Raw genomic sequence first — 16008 nt, forward strand, 5'->3', positions numbered from 1 at the left:
TTTTGCGTACCTGTGCATCATGTCACTTAGTGGTATTCTTTTCCCACAGAGATGTCATCATGCGGCACACGCGTTTAGTTCCCGTGGGGAACTGTGGACAGCATTGGTTACCGATCACAATTTCTTAGTGCTACGCGGTGGGACGCTATGCGCAAGTGGGCCACTCTCTGCGCCGTGCGATGGTGATGGCGCTGGGTTTGAAGCTGAGGCCCATTCGGACTTGCCCGAGCCACCTCCAACCCCTTTGGCGTGCCGCATCTGCTGCAGCGAAAGGGATGATGACATTCGTGTTATCGTCATATCCATGAGTGGTGTGTACGTTGTTGATGTTACGGGGCCACGCATGCAGATGACGTATCATAGTTTGTGTGTGTGTGGAGGCATACCGGGATGTTCCCGTGCTACGGTCCATAGTTCCCCTAACGAGGCCCAGATGCCGGTTTGCCTCTCTGAGTGGTCTCATACACAGAAAGAAGAGTGTGCACGGAAGGCACTCGATGCCGAGTTCGTGACGTCCACCGTTCTTGTGATTGCTTACAGTGATGCAGTTGAACTCATCGAGCTTAGTTGGAGAGGGCGGCAGTGGCACGAGCGGAGGGACCGGAATGAGGAGGAAAGGAGTAGGGGAGTAATGCGGTGGCGTGTGCGTGGATCCTATAGCAAACTGGCAGTATGCCGCGTGAGTATGTATCTGTCCGTTTCCCAGCGATCCTCTCTGGTGGAGGTATTTCCTCTGCAGCCGAGGTTAAGCGATCAGGAACAGAGGACGGAGCAAAGCACCGTTTCTTTTCCTCCGGTACTTCACGCTCCCCGAGAGGCTTGTGTCGATTCCTTCAGGTCGCTCTCTTATCGGACCCCCACCCCTTCACTCCTCGAAACAGCAGAGGGCAGTGCATATGTGTGGCGGGGTGCATCTACGAGGTTGTGCAACTACAAGATTACATCTCTGGAGTGGCATCGTGTCTCAGGGTACTCTCTTTTGTGTGTCACGTGTCATGAGTCGGATAGAGGACAACCCTTCATCGTATTTTTCATCGCGCAGCTGTGCCCAGTACATGAAGGGGCGCACGTGCGAGCGGGGTTGGAGACACAGCATGGAAGTGGTATGGTTGGGGTGAATTCTTCAACTGTTCACGAAGTCATGTTGACGCTTGTGCCCGCTGGGAAGGTGCCGCACAGCTCCATATCAGGCACCCCTCTTTCAGTTCACATTGTACCCAATTACATTTGTTCTCACAGCGAGGTACAGGGGAGTGACAAGTTGGAGCTTCTCTGCGTTGAAAAGGATGGATCTGTCTTTCGCTCTAGCTACTGCTACGACCCCCACCAAGGCAACTGTCTTGTGCGTTGCTCTTCCACTGAATGCTTGGTGCCGCAGCTACTAGGCCCAATCCAAAAACACTACGGTGATATAACTACCGTGGATGTGTTGCCCGCGTGGAGGCCCCGGGCTGTAGCGTTTGGCCCCTTAACTCCGGCTGTAGCGGCGCTATTGGAGGCACAGCGATACCGTCTTGTGTTGCGGTTCCGAAATGGTATGGTCGCGAGGGTCGTGGTGGATCTTGCAGCTGCGACAGTGCGTGTGGAAGCGTTTTTGACGCTCGGCGTGGATGCGCACCCGCCACTTCTCGCTACGGCTGTTGTTGATGGTGTTTCTGGTCCGCAACAGATTGTGTTGGGCCTCACGCAGGACCGGCTGTTCGTGGTTCGTCGTACTTTGTTCTCTGGTGGTTTAACCGAGGCTTCAGTATCCGTTGTTGGACCACTTGCTCTGGAGCATCTCCAAAAGTTAGTTTGTGGTTCCTCTGTGTGTGGGGACGATGACGCTGGTAACGAAATGAAGGGGAACACTTGTGTGGAAGAAAGTGAAGCGTTGCGGTCTTTCATGCAAGCCAAGTGCCCTGAAAAGTTGCACATGCTTCCGGTGCTTTTGAAAGCTTGTGGCGGTGACGCGAGGAAGCTTCTGAGGCAGCTCACTGCAAAGTACGGCTCCCCTACCCCCGCCGCTTTCTCGGACAAGACCATCCTTGACGAAGGGCGTAGCTGTGATGGTTCTGGAGATCGTTCAAAGAATGGGCGATTCAATTCTGTGACACCGTCGCTGCTCCCGTCGGCTTTGAAGGTAGGCGCGCTGAGGCTAACCACTGGGGGTATTCGTTGCTGTGTCGAAATGTCTGTGAAAGACACCGACAAGCCACATCATCACCAATGGTGGTACATTCCCGCCACACCTCTTGCGAGTGTTGTGGGTGAGTGGGACAGTTTGATTGCTCACGGCGTGCTTCCACCCTCCACCGCGCTAGTGCAGTGCTTGGACGCCCCTCTTCCTGCTGAGCTCCTCCGTGAACGGCGACCCAGCCGAGACGGACTGGCGTGTGTGAGCTGGTCTACGAGCGCACAGTCCCTTGTTGTGCAGTCTCGGCTGCTGCCGCACGAAACCCCACTGAAGTTCCGTCCATTCGAAAGTATGGCACAACCCTACAACCCCGTTCGAGTTGACTGTGTAAAGCTTGTGAACAACGTAATTGTTGTGTGTGTGATGGGTGCGACACGTGATGAGGAGATTAAGACTGTATTGATGGTTTATGTATTGGATGCTCTCCGCGACGTGGCAACGCAACCGGTGTTCGAGCAGGAGTTGGTAATACATAACGTGGCGACTTTTTTCATGTGTGATACCGGTGGTCTTTTTGTACTACGGCGGGACTCGAAATCCATCGTGCGCTGGATGCGTGTTACCACCAATGGCGTTGGAAGCGGACACTGCTGGAGGGAGTATTGTGTTCGCGGAGGTTCTGAGTCACAAGAGGCCATTACCACGATGGCCCCGCTGTATACAAAAAGTTCCGGAATGAATTGTCATTGCTACGAGGGTGCTTCCTGTACGCACTTTGTGTATGTTTCATCCGAGGAGGGATTGATCAAAGTGTGTGAAACGAGCCCTAAAAAGGACTTGCGGTCCGCTTTGAAGGGGGAGATCATCGTAGAAGAAGGTGGTAGCTGCCCATATACCGAGGTGGGTCGCACTAGCACCCGGTGTGCTAAGGTGGAATTGTATCATCCTACGGTAATAACACTACTGTTAGCCATGCACCGGCCTCGAGTGGCGCGGGCTGCACTCGAGGGTATATTGGAGAGTGCAGCTGAAGCATCGGTGGCTTCGCAGAGCGTGGACGACAGCGGACCACGGCGGGTGGCGGAAGTACTATGCCAAAATTCCACAAAAGGACCACTCGACGCTTGGCCCGTGCCTGCTGCCACCGAAGAGATCGCTGGGGTGGCGGTGAGGACCCACCAGCTGGAGGGAGGCGAGGAGGAAAATTTGTGTGATTATGCTGCAGCATTCGGGCTGGATATTCCGCTGGAGCTCCTTGATCAAATGACGGAGGTTGTCATGCATGCGAAACTGAGAGGTCTCAGCAGCCAGGAGCAGTTGACACTTCTTTGCACTGTGGAGAGTCTGCGGGCGGTTAGGGTGTCTGGCGTTGCTAACGACGCAGGGGCCTCTCGTTGTCTCTTTTCGCATAAGTTCCTCCAGCTTCAACAACGGAGGCGTGCTGCTGTAGCGTCCGCTGAAAGTCTTCCCGCGAACCACACCAGTTTTTTGTGGGCAGCTCTCTCCGACTGCCAACCTCAGCTGCTGGATGTTCTGTCAGCCACAGATGGAAACGTTTTGTCATGGGCAAACGTGGAGGTTTCTGGGGTGCCATTTTGGTTGGATTCAGTTCATCGTCTCCGCGCAATTGCAGAACGCGTGGCCCGAGAGCAGTACCAGCGAAGTCGTGACGTGCGGGAATGTGCACTTATGTATTGCCTTGCGCGGAAACCCGGCGTCATCTCTGCGCTCTGCAGAACTTGCGGGAACACCAAATTAGAGATGTTTTTCTCTCGTGACTTTAACGAGGCGAAAAATCGCTCTGCTGCGTCGGCCAACGCATTTGCTGCCGTCAGCAAGAATTTGATTGAGTACGGTGCTGCCTTTTTCGTGCTGGCCGCCGAACCGCGAAATGCAGCCCAGGTCTTGTTGCAGCGCGAAGGCAACGTCTCTCTTGCCCTCTTTCTTATACGTATCGCGACTGATGATAATCCCGATGATTTGTCTTGGTTCATCGAGCAGCGCAGGCTTGAGGAGACTTCTTGTGGAGCAATGAGTAAGTCAGAGGAGGCGTGCCTTCTCTGGCGAGGCGGCCGGAAGCACGAAGCACTGTCGTTGCTCACAGTGCAAGCACCGCTCCACGTCTTGGAGGGCGCCGACCGACTCGCACTGCTCAAGTTTGCCAGGCGGCGTACCGGCGCAGAAAGAGGGCCTGCACAGCGGGAAATGCTCCGATTGTTGATGCACACCGTGCGACTGTCGCATGCTGCTGGGATGAGGTTGCCTACATCACTGTTTTGCCAGGAAGCATTATCGTGGTTACTGGGGTTGTCGAAAGAAGACGCCGGGGATGACCCAACAGCACAGGGGAACGGATCGGCTGCCAATAGGGTGGCCACCTCAGGGATTGTTGCTGATTTCAATTCAGGTACGCTAGCGTTCAACGCATTCGATATGGACGGTGACGACGGGGAGCGGGGAGAGATGGCGGCGTCATCGCAGTCACCTGAAGTAGCCGTCGCCTCCCCTATGTCTGAAGCAGTGTCAGTTCCAACGGTGAGGGCGGGTGCGGGGGAGATTTACCGCATTGATCCCGCCATTGTCTACTCATTGTTGCGAGAACTGGATTTCATTAGGGAGGAACTTCAGAATTCGGTGAGTACTCAGCCGCAGCAACAGGTGCAGAAGCACCAGAACACTGCAGTATGTGACATTCTATCGTGTGCGGCGCGCCTGCTGGTTGCCGTCGGTGGACGAGACCCGGCTGCCGGTGCGTTTTCCTGCTTACAACAGATGCTGGAATGCCTACCGCAGGGACAGTGGGGTAAAAGTTGTGTTGACCGTCTTTCTGAATCCCCTCGTTATGCGGAGGGGGAAGGCAATGGGATGGGGCTGTGTACCGTTATCATCGCGTTGCGCGTGTCATTGATGTCTGTCGCCACCTATAATAAAGACTGTGCACTGGCAACTGCGCTTCTCGGTCTTCCGATGATAGATGACATCCTATTGGTGGAGGGTGCGCAAACGGTAACAGTGAATACTATTGCTGTGTATGTGCGCACGGTATGCCACGTTCTGGAGAATCTGAGGTCGCAGACGGCAGAGTGGGCGCAGGAGGAAGAAAAGAGGGAAACATCTATGGGCAGTGACATGCATGGGGTAGATGGTTCCGAGTCGCTTAATTTTGCTCTATATAACCCGTTTGAGGGGAGCGGCAGCGCCGGCAGCGGCGTTAGACCTAACGATAATAGTGGGAGGCTACGAAATGACAAGTTGCGTGCGATGCTGCTGGTTTGGTGCACTGCGCGCTTACATTTATCCGCGCTTAAAGAGTTGCTCCTGGAGGCATCCGGTCTGCGTTCAGCATCACAAGATTCACAATCAACCCAAGTAGCGTTGCAGCAATGGCTCGTGAGCTATATGCTCTGTCGCGTAACGCTAGACTTCAATGCTGCAGCTGTGCAATTTGTGGGTGATGTCGTTTCCGTCCTGCAGCTGCGTGACCCTTTGCCAGCGGACCCTAACGGTGTTTTCATTGAGGTAGAGCAACAGCTCCTCCAGATAGCCGGGGTATTAGGGCACAGTTTGCCCACTGCCACCAGTTTGCTGGGCGATAATGGTGTGTGTGAGTCGTGTGGTCAGCAGCAACGCTACGTAGATTTGTTGAAGTTATGCGTTTCCCACTCCGAGGTTTTTTGTCAGACTACAACGTGCAATACGAGTCTGTCGGGTATGACGGAGTCTGCGCTTACCCTTTTGAGCAATACCGTAGCTCCGCGCACCGTGGAAAATTTGCTGCACGGTCGCTTAGTTCAAGGCACGAAGGAGGCGCTGCGGTTTGTTGAAGCCACATGGTTACAGCGCCATTTAACGCGTCACAACTACCGTGAGCAGTTTCTTTCACCCTTGCGTGAGGGTCCGTCAGTGCTTAGACGTGACGAGAGCCTCGTGCTCCAGCAGTGTGGCCGTGCTGTCACAAGTGTGGATTATGATCGATCCTCCCACGATGTGATTGTTTGGGCAACGGCAGCAGACGTCTCTGTACGAGGTGGCTATTGTGGTATGCTTTCAAGACCCAATGACACTTCTCCTGTGGTGCGACCACGGGCTGATAATGGCGGCCCATCCTTTCACCCGACACGTGAGGGAGGTGTGACGGGTTTGAGTCCGGGGGGATCTTCGAGGGAAGGAGTTTTGTTTGGATCTCCGATACGATCCCTCACGAAACCGGCCGCTAGTCCAAATAGCACTCCGGGGAGTGACCGCAAACTACTTTCAAGGCGACCCAGTCTTCCGCTCCTGGATGGCAGCCGCGTTGCTGCACACCCGCGGCTGCCCTTTTTTTCCGCACCGCACTTGGATGGTTGCATCGACTTTTACTCGTTCACCGCTGCGGAGTGCGTAAAAACTTTTGATTGTGGAGACAGTCGGGCGGTGACAGGTGTCGCATACTCAACTGACGGTTGCACTTTTGTGGCCGGGTTGGAAGACGGCAGTGTTCGTGGTTGGCGTTTTGATCTGCAACCCGTGGACCGCGCTGTCCAACCCCTCTTTGTGTACCATGTGCTGCCCACCGGCGGTATCCGAACGGTGATGTTCTGCGGGGCGTCGCAGTCACATATTGCGGTTATTGGATTTTCCTATGATAGCCTTGCAACTGGCCAGCGGAATCCAGAGGAGGAAGAAGGTGTGTGTGGCCTGAGGGGTGAGCCTAAGCCAGCATCAGCAAAGCCTAAATCGAAGAAGGGTTTGCTCGGGTTTCCACGGTTTGGAAATTATGAGCGTAACACGACTGAACTCTTGCTGCTGGTAGACCTTGTCCTGCGTCCCGGAACTTTCGCATGGCAGGAGCTATCAGTTGTGCCTGAACACGCGGTGTACATAAAAGGCTTGGATAGCATCATGTGCATATCAACTAATGGGGCCGTTGCCCTGTATGACATGTGGAGCTCCCGATTGTACACTTTTGTGCGGACGCCTAACGTAACTGTAACGTGCGTGGCCGCAAGTTATCATGATGATATTGTTGCTGTGGGTCTTGTGGACGGTGCTGTACTGCTTCTCCACTCCAACTCCATTCGCGGCGCGGTGCAGGCTTGTAATGGGTCTACCTCACATGTGGCCTCAGAATGTGTGGCTGAGAAGGCGCTTGCATCGAAAGAGAGTCTGTTGCTCAAGGCATCCAGGTTGCAACTGATACCTTCGACTTCCCCTCGCTGTGATGTACACAGTGTCGTGTTCACGCCTTCCGTTATGCTCGCTGGTCTCGGAGACGGGAGAGTACTCGCGGTTGGTTTTCCATTTAGTACCATCAAGTTCGGAAAGGCGTGATCGTGAAGGGAAGCACTTGCGGTAATTTTCGACACTGATCTTTTGCCCCCATATTTTCTGTTCGGTGGGTTGTCGCGAACCTCTGCGTTTCGCATTCGCCGATACCTGTGTTGCTTTATCTGACTTTCCTCGATGGTGATATATATTTTGCCTTCCACGAGGCGAACGCGACATCCTTTATTGGTGCTTTCCCTATTAGGCTGCCATTTTGTGCTTCTTTTTTCTTTTCGTGGGATTGACGCAGAGAAGACCCACTGCTGCTGCTTGTTTGAACGTTTCCGTGCCTATGATTCTATTTTTTTTTAAAATTCTTTCCTGTGATCCACATGTCCTTAGTGTGAGGTGTGTTGCTCGGAGCGCTGTGTTTTCCTTCTTTTCCACCAACTATCACCTTATTATTCTCGTTGCCTGAAATGTTCACTGTCAAAAAAAAGTACCACCAGGCAAGCCAACCCAACCGAACATTGGTGTAAGAACACGCAAAAGCACGTGTACGAATACGAATTCAGTCGCCTCAATTTACGTCTGGGCGCGCGTTCATCAACCGTGGTAGGCATTGGAAAAAGGACATAGCCAAACAGGGAGGAGGGTGGAACAATAGGATCAGGTGTGAGGTTTCCTTGAGTTTTGCTTTTTCTCATTATTAGTTCGATTCAAAAGCCGCGATGCGTCGTTCATTCTCACGCCTCATTGGGGCTGACGGCGGCATCTTCATGTCAGCTGTGCACGATAAGCAGTATCTTCAGCACCGTCTTGCTACGCTTGGAAAGGCAGAACAACAACAACCTCTGTCAGAGGAGACAATTCAACGACTCACCACTTCCACTGGCAGCGCAGAATCCCTCTTTAACAAAGCCGCGGGCGCTCAGCCAACGAATATTGTGGATGAAGCGACAGGTGTGCCGGTGGGGAGTGTGCAACTCGATCCGGTGCGGTACGGCGATTGGGAGAGTAACGGACGCTGCCACGATTTCTGAGCAGCACGAGAGGTATTTTGTGTGTCCAGGATAAATGAGGTTGTAGTGGATTATTTAGTTTTTCGTAACTTCTGCATATATGATCACGCTTTTTGTGTTGTACTATCAAATATCGACTGTTGTGCGTGTCCTATTCGGCCTGGGTAGTTCCTATCATGCTTTAGTGTGTTGTGCCTCACTGCATCTGAGACGTCGCAAACGCAGTGGGGGATTGGAGTGGCTGTGTGACAAAGGGAGTGAGGTTGACCATGAGTAGCGAGCAGCCCCACCCTATGAGTTGGAATATGTGTATTGTCTGGTAGTACAAGTTTAAGCGGCATCAACAGCGAGTGGGGGAAAGGTGAGATGAATTCATCTTTGTCCACATTTTCACACATATACTTTTTTGCAAGTGCGCACAACGGGGGTTGTCAGCACCAGCAGGCACAGCAAATGGTAGGCGGATGCATTTTCTTCTTTTGGGCGCGTGGGGGGGGGGAGAAGAGGATCGTCCGCACACTTCTTTAAGCATCTCTCTGTAGTAGGGTTATGTGGCCAATATATGCTGTGGTTTGGATGTGCGTGTTTGTGTGTGGAGGCCGACTCGAGCACGAAGTGTTAAGGTGGAGAGAAATTGATAAAATAAAGGAAGCAAGGGCCAAAGGAGTGATTCGGCAAAATATATTAAGTACGTTGTTCTGTTTCTTCTTTTTATCTCTTGGCCGAAGAAAGAGAAACTAGTGTGAGCAGAGGAAGTGTATACATACATTGTGTAGGGTGTGAGAGGGGACGACAAAACGTAGGTGGAAGCAGGAGTGCAGCAATAATCTCATTTTTTTTTCTACTACAGCGGATACAGCATCTTCTGGGCAATGGCAATGCAGTTATTTACCTTTGGACACCCCTGCGAGCATCAGCTACGCCGTCAGTGCATCGGAGGAAAAAGTTGTCCGCTGTGTGGCTACCCGAATGAATGGTGCTGCAGCTACATAAAGGGGAAAATCAACTTCAAACGAGATAAGCCATGTGAGGGTTCGCGCTGCCGCTGGAACTACCAGCACCCTCCCCAGTCGCTGTTCGACGCCGTGACGCAAGTTCTCAATGAGAGCCGCCCCATCGCCTTGAAGATTGACGAAGGTGATGATAAGGAGATCCTTGCACTTAGCATAGACAACCACCACATCGTGGACACAGTGCAGTGCGCACTGCAGATGCTGCGCAACCCACCAAGCACTTACAGTGCCCGTGTGGGCCAACTGCTTGCTTACGCGGCACTACGGGCTCGTGATACAAAGGTGTTCATGCAGCTTCTCAAGACGATGAAGAAACCTGTTGACGGGTATATACTAGGTGCATATGACTATCTGATGAGGGGCACAATACCTGCTCCTTTGAACAGCAGCAGTAACACCGTCGGTGGCAATGCTAACAATAATAGCGTCAACAGTGGTAATAACAATTCGGCCGGCTCCAATCAGGGGCGAGCGGCGGCAAAAAAGGCCGGTACTGGAAGCAACGGCAACAATAGCAGCAACAACAATAACAATGACAAGAAGGAAGACATCGCAGATGAACTAAAGAGTGACATGGTGGACCTCATGAACGCTGCGCTCAGCTCCGGTGGGCAGCTGGTCGACAGGGAAGATCAGCATACCTTACAGGCAGTTTTCATACAGTCGCTTCGAAGCTACCCGAAAAGCAATAAGAAACGGCAGGAGATGCTGGAATCGGCCGTTGCTATGTTTGGCTCTAAACCAGGACCCAGAAGCACAACGGCTGCGGTGACTGCAGTGGAGCAAACGCCGCCAAACAATATAAGTGGTAATTCCAACAGTCCCCCAACAACAGCAGCCGTCGTGACTAATGCCACCAATAACAATAATAATAACAATAACAATTCTGCTGCCTCAAGGGCAGGCTCAGTTGCCGCCGCGACAGGGGGTGCTGTACCCGGGGCCAGGACGGTGGCACGAGTGGTGGAGGCGGCACAGGATGAAAATGTCAGCGTCCCGCAGCGGTCCGGCAGTTTCAGCAATACCAACAATAGCAGTGGCAATAGTGGAAATGCTAGTTACGTCAATGTGTGCAGTGCCGGCGCTGGTGCCACTACTGCCGCTGCCGTCGTGGCCGCTGCTGTGGCTGCCGCGGGAGCTCCGTCCCGCCGACCTCAGGGCACCACCGGATCCACAACTCCCGTCACCCCGGTCTCCACGCGTTCGAAGGAGCCATGCGTCCCTACGACAACCATCGCCCCCACCACTACAGTCCAACCCACCCGGCAGCAGCAACAACAGCAACAACAACAACGGCCCCCGCCACCCATTGTCGGTATTAGTCAGTTGGTTCAGCAGCCGAGGCAACCTGCGGCCTGCCGTTACGAGCCAATCCGCACAGATTTGCCGCTACCGAATATCACTTTGTTTGGCGGTCTCTTCGGCCTTACGACCCAGTCCGCTGCATGGGCGCCGCTTGGTGCCGCAACGTCACGCAAAACCTCACCACCGTCCCTCCCGGGTGTTGTGGTGGGTAGCGGGGCCGCGACCCCGGGTTTGGCCGCAGATATGGATGAGAAGGCATTTCGCTTTCTTTCCCCCACAACCTCCGGGGTGAACTTCTTCGGTGGCATCGATTCGCTGCCGCCAGAGCATCAATTACTCAAGGGAATCTGCGATGACTGAGTGCCAGTGACTCGTAACGACGGAATGTTAGGAAAGAAGGGGTGAGATGATGTCATCGGAATCGAAGTGGGTGTGATGAAGAGGTGAATGGGGAAAGAAGTTGGCGAGTAGAGACAGACGTAATGGGAGATGAAAAAGGTTTCATGATAATGGGGAGCTGTTTGAGTCACCGTAGGCTTTTCTTTGACCTTCTTGATGCTTAACTAATCTGCTAGAGGAAGTGTGGTGCTTCCTGAAGGGAAGTTCTTGTTTGTGGTCAGCGCTTTCACACCCATTTTTTCCCGTTTGCGTTTCTACAATGTCCGTTGGGCAGTGTAAGCGGTTCTTATTCACCCATTTTGACTTTTTTTCCTTTTATGAGAGTGGAGCATGCGTGTATCCATATATTGGGGCGGGAGGGGGCCGGTGTATGAAGGGGGGAAGGGGGGAGGTGAGCGACGGAGAAGAAGGAATGAGGAGGGGCAATGAAGGCAGTATTGTCAAGGCCAGTATTTAGAACCGAATTTTGTTCTGGCATTTCCATTCCGTTAGAGAGTCCGTATTGCGGTGTCACTGTGCAGTGGTGCCTCTAGTTCTCTTTTTCCTGTTTTCGCTGACTTCGTTGTAAATACTACTGTACTATGCAAATGCATCTGGGCTTTTCAGCATCTTCTTCCCCACAAAATGTCATACCAACACCACGAATCAGTCTCACTGCTTCCCCCTTTTGTGCTCTTTCATGTGTTTGACTGCCTCCGAAAGCCATGCTCGAGGTTACCCAAATGTGTGACAAAATGCAGGAGAGTATATATATACATATACATATAATTGTTGGTCGTTCCTTCTTACATTATTGCACCTGAGGTGACCCGTTTAGGTACTCGTGTTTTTTTTTGTGTGTGTGTGTGTGTGTGTGTGTGTGTGTGTAAGCGGCTGTAGGGAGTAAGGCAGCGAACTACCTGAATGACTGCGTGTTCGTTTGTGGAATTTACATTGGCGTACCTACCACTCGTGTCTGGTGGACGAAAACACTCATTTTATATTCCTACGTTTCCGTATTTTTCTCTTTGACATTTCCTCTCCTCTTACCACACCCACAACTTTTAGAGAGTGACGGGGGACCAACCCAGTTGACAAGCTTCACGCGTTTTTTTTTCGCCATCATTATTACAATATAATTGAAGTGGTACCATCCATCGCAGGTAACCGCTGAAGTATTAGAAGCAGGGGAGCAGAAGGCCCACATCGGCGCGTACTGGCAGAAGAAAAAGCAACTAAATAATTAATTAATTTTAAATAACAAATAATAGGTAGTAGGTGGGTGTGGCTTAACTTTGCACTGTTTTCCTTTGGAAACGTGACAACAGGTTCAGCTAGTCCTCGGGGACGAGGAATTAAAAGGCACAGGGTCGAAAGACGGGCAGGGTGAATATAATAGGCGATTAAGGAGAGTAAAACTAATATAAGTAAACAGAAATAAAAAGGAGGCGCCACTAAGAACTTGTCAGGAGAGGGCGACATACACACGCGTGCGTTCACTCATACACGTAAAACACGATAGGGCCATCCGTTACACCGACATCGATAAAGACAACACCTGCGACGTGAAGTTAGGAGGATAGCCAGCAGAAACCGAGAAAAAAAGGTCAAAAAGGAGGCTGGGGAGTACTTGGAAGTAGAGAGAGAATGTATGGGATGAACAGAGGAGGAGGCGGTGGATACCGCAACGACCGGATGGGTGCACTCGGTGCCAACCTACAGGATGTAAAGTGGGACCAGGTGAATGTTGTGGCTCCTCAGTGGAACTATTACAAACCCCAGGAGCGTTGCAGTGACGAGGAGGTGGCACAATACATGCGCGACAACCACATTACTATTTATGGTGATTCCGTGCCCCAGCCAATGCTCAAGTTCTCTGACCTCGTTGCGCCGGACACCATTCATCAGGCATTCATAGACCTCGGCTACAAGAGCCCGACCCCAATTCAGTCTATCGCCTGGCCAATCCTTCTCAACTCACGCGACCTTGTCGGCGTGGCGAAGACCGGATCCGGCAAGACCATGGGTTTCATGGTCCCTGCCGCCCTTCATATAATGGCGCAGCCGCCCATCCGCGTGGGTGAGGGTCCCATTGCTTTGGTGCTCGCGCCGACGAGGGAACTTGCGGTGCAGATCGAAGAGGAGACGCGTAAGGTGCTACGACGTGTGCCGACCATCACGACGGCGTGTTTGTATGGCGGTACACCAAAGGGGCCGCAAATCCGTGCCCTTCGAGCTGGGGTACATGTCTGCATTGCAACTCCCGGCCGCCTCATCGACCTGCTGGAGATTCGCGCTGCCAATCTTCTGCGCGTGACGTTCCTTGTGCTTGACGAAGCGGACCGTATGCTTGATATGGGGTTCGAGGTGCAAATTCGAAAGATTTGCCAGCAGATTCGCAAGGATCGGCAGACGCTTATGTTCTCGGCAACGTGGCCCCAAGAAATAAGGAACCTCGCTGCTAGTTTTCAACGTGACTTCATCCGTGTTCATGTTGGATCTGAGGACCTAATTGCGAACGCTGATGTTACTCAGCACGTGAGTGTGGTGGAAGATTACGACAAACAGCGGCGGCTGGAGGAGATTCTGCAAAAGGTTGGCAAGCAGAGGGTTCTCATCTTTGTAAAGACGAAGCGTACCGCTGATTCCCTGCACCATTCGCTACAGCGCCTCATTGGAGGCTCAGTGATGGCCATCCATGGTGATAAGGAACAATCGCAGCGCGATTATGTGCTTGACCGCTTCCGTCGCGACGAAAGGTCCGTGCTGGTAGCAACGGACGTTGCCGCCCGCGGGCTTGACATTAAGAACCTCGATGTGGTGATTAACTTCGACATGCCCACAAACATAGAAGATTACGTGCATCGTATTGGTATGTGAATTGCAATCCGGTTGAGTTCAACTACGTGCTTTCCCCTCTTCGCTTTGCTTCCCCTTCTCTCACCCCCTCTCCACTGCATAGGCGCAAAACATAGGCACATTCCACAACGCCAGAAGAAACACACACACACACACACACACACACACACACACACACACACACACATACACTTACACGTATGTACAGTGGTGTGTAAACCTATATATGGGTTTCTGCCACTGTATTCTTCTCTGTTTTCGGTTGTGCGTTTTGTTCTTACCCCCGATTTGGTTCTCATGTCTTCCATGCACACGTGCAGCAGGCACTAGGGGAATTAGACGTAAATACTGGTAGGTTAACGCAATAGGAAGCTTCTACTGATTTTTTTGATATATATATATATATATATGTATATGCGTATGTGTGTGCTGCCTATCTCTGTATATAGGGTGTGACGCGGGGATAGCCAAAGAAGTAGTGTGTTTCGACGCGTGTGTAGGATGTGCCTTTATGTTTGTGTTTGTGTATGTGTCTTTCCCCTCCCCGCCTCCTCTCTCCGTGGCAGTCGGCTAACGGCAGGCGACTCACTTTCGCTTCAGTGCAGCGCGTTGTGCACGCGCAATGGGTTAGTGGTAGTTGCCAGGCGCTTAGGGAGTAAATTGTTGCACATCTATCGTTTTGGTACTTCAGTTATACATGTGTGTGTGTGGAGATAGTTTCTCCCACTTTACGTATGTAGGGATGCTTCCACGTGGGAATATACGTGCGAACGTACCGTGCCTGAAGTAGTGCGGTAGCAACAATCCCTTTGTTCGTGCATGTGTGCGTGTTTGGTACATCTGAATGAATGAATTCTCTGAAGTGGCTATACGCAAGGAAGTGTCCCATAGGTTTGCAAGGATGAGGGTCGCTCGGGCCTGTACCTGTGGCACATTTCCCTCTGTGTGTGTGTGTATGCGTTTTTGTTTTGCGTCGGCCACAGAACCAGAGTTCACATGTACCATTAATGCGCAAGCACATATGGCACTCCGCTCTCTTTCCGCTTGTTGGATACAGAGTCTCCCCCTGCGCGGCGCAGCGAAGTGAGGTAGTACGCTGGTGTCGCCGGCTGTCACGATGCTCCCTTCTTCAACAACTTTTAGAAGTTGGTTACTTCTGTACATTTGCTGAAAACTTTCTTTTCTCTTCTCCTTTCTCTAATTTCACTTCCCCTTGACATTGCCGTTGCTCTCATTGTGATGTGGTGTTGTTGTGCGCAACGATACCATTTCAATTGGCGACATGTTTGACAAACTGCCGCACATCAATGTCAACTTCCTTACTGTCATATGAAAAGGGCGTACCGGTCGTGCCGGGCAGCGTGGTGATGCTTACACATTTGTTAGCGGTGCCGATCCGTCCAAGACTGTTCGTGACTTGATCGACATTCTTCGCCGCGCCAATCAGGAGATTCCACCAGGGCTTCACTCGCTTGCTGGCCGCGGTGGCGGTGGCAGTGGCGGTGGCGGCTTCCGTGGGGGCCGTCGCGGAGGGTACGGTGGGGGCGGTGGCGGTTACGGCTACGGCCGCTCTGGTGCGCAGTACGGCTCTGGGCCCACATACGGCAGGGATTACCGTGGCGCTCCATCCCACCATCAATCGGGTATTTCTGTTGGTGGCAATACATCTGATGCCTATTGGAGAGGGGGAGCGCCACCGCCTGGTCAACAGCCTTACTATCCGGTGTGCGGAGGTAATAAACGGACCCGTGAGGTGTCCGGCGGCTTTCACTCAGATCCTCAGAACTCGTACCGTCAGCAACCGACGGGTGGTTCTTATTAGACTTTTTCTTTAGGGTCTTGATGACATTATAGGATTTTTTTTTAGTGTACCGAAAGAGAGATGACGGTGAAAGGGGAAGTGGACATCAACTCCTTTGCTTATTCCCTGATGCCAATGGCACTACCACTGTTTCTGACACTAGCTTTTGCTCGCACCGAAAGGCATTGCCAAGGTTGGCAATGAATTGAGGTAGTTGCGGTGCCGAGGTTAGTGGTTGGCCGCGTGTGTGGCGTGTTAGAGAAGGGAAAG

At 52.3% G+C, this 16008-nt stretch overlaps 4 protein-coding genes across 4 annotated transcripts, besides 8 other annotated features; all 4 read left to right on the top strand.

Moving 5' to 3' along the window:
* Positions 1-16008: part of a sequence feature (sequence corresponds to BAC RPCI93-29O9) that runs on past both edges of the window.
* On the top strand, positions 20-7426 carry Tb927.8.1480 (hypothetical protein, conserved; the record flags this gene model as incomplete). The annotated part of the gene is made up of 1 exon (XM_841889.1): positions 20-7426. One exon carries the CDS (start codon positions 20-22, stop codon positions 7424-7426), a length of 7407 nt encoding a protein of 2468 aa, XP_846982.1.
* Tb927.8.1490 (hypothetical protein, conserved) lies at positions 8092-8403 on the top strand (the record flags this gene model as incomplete). The annotated part of the gene is made up of 1 exon (XM_841890.1): positions 8092-8403. One exon carries the CDS (start codon positions 8092-8094, stop codon positions 8401-8403), a length of 312 nt encoding a protein of 103 aa, XP_846983.1.
* Positions 9255-11060, top strand: Tb927.8.1500 (hypothetical protein, conserved; the record flags this gene model as incomplete). The annotated part of the gene is made up of 1 exon (XM_841891.1): positions 9255-11060. One exon carries the CDS (start codon positions 9255-9257, stop codon positions 11058-11060), a length of 1806 nt encoding a protein of 601 aa, XP_846984.1.
* Positions 9896-9934: a microsatellite.
* Positions 10254-10280: a microsatellite.
* Positions 10662-10689: a microsatellite.
* Positions 11934-11966: a microsatellite.
* Positions 12315-12348: a sequence feature (AT_rich).
* Positions 12726-15759, top strand: Tb927.8.1510 (ATP-dependent DEAD/H RNA helicase, putative; the record flags this gene model as incomplete). Its single annotated transcript, XM_841892.1, has 2 exons — positions 12726-13950; positions 15275-15759. The coding sequence occupies 2 exons, from the start codon at positions 12726-12728 to the stop codon at positions 15757-15759; spliced, it is 1710 nt and encodes a 569-aa protein (XP_846985.1).
* Positions 14078-14129: a microsatellite.
* Positions 14328-14353: a microsatellite.

This window comes from Trypanosoma brucei, chromosome 8 (genome assembly GCF_000002445.2).
Source record: "Trypanosoma brucei brucei TREU927 chromosome 8, complete sequence".
Taxonomy (NCBI): Eukaryota; Euglenozoa; class Kinetoplastea; order Trypanosomatida; family Trypanosomatidae; genus Trypanosoma; species Trypanosoma brucei.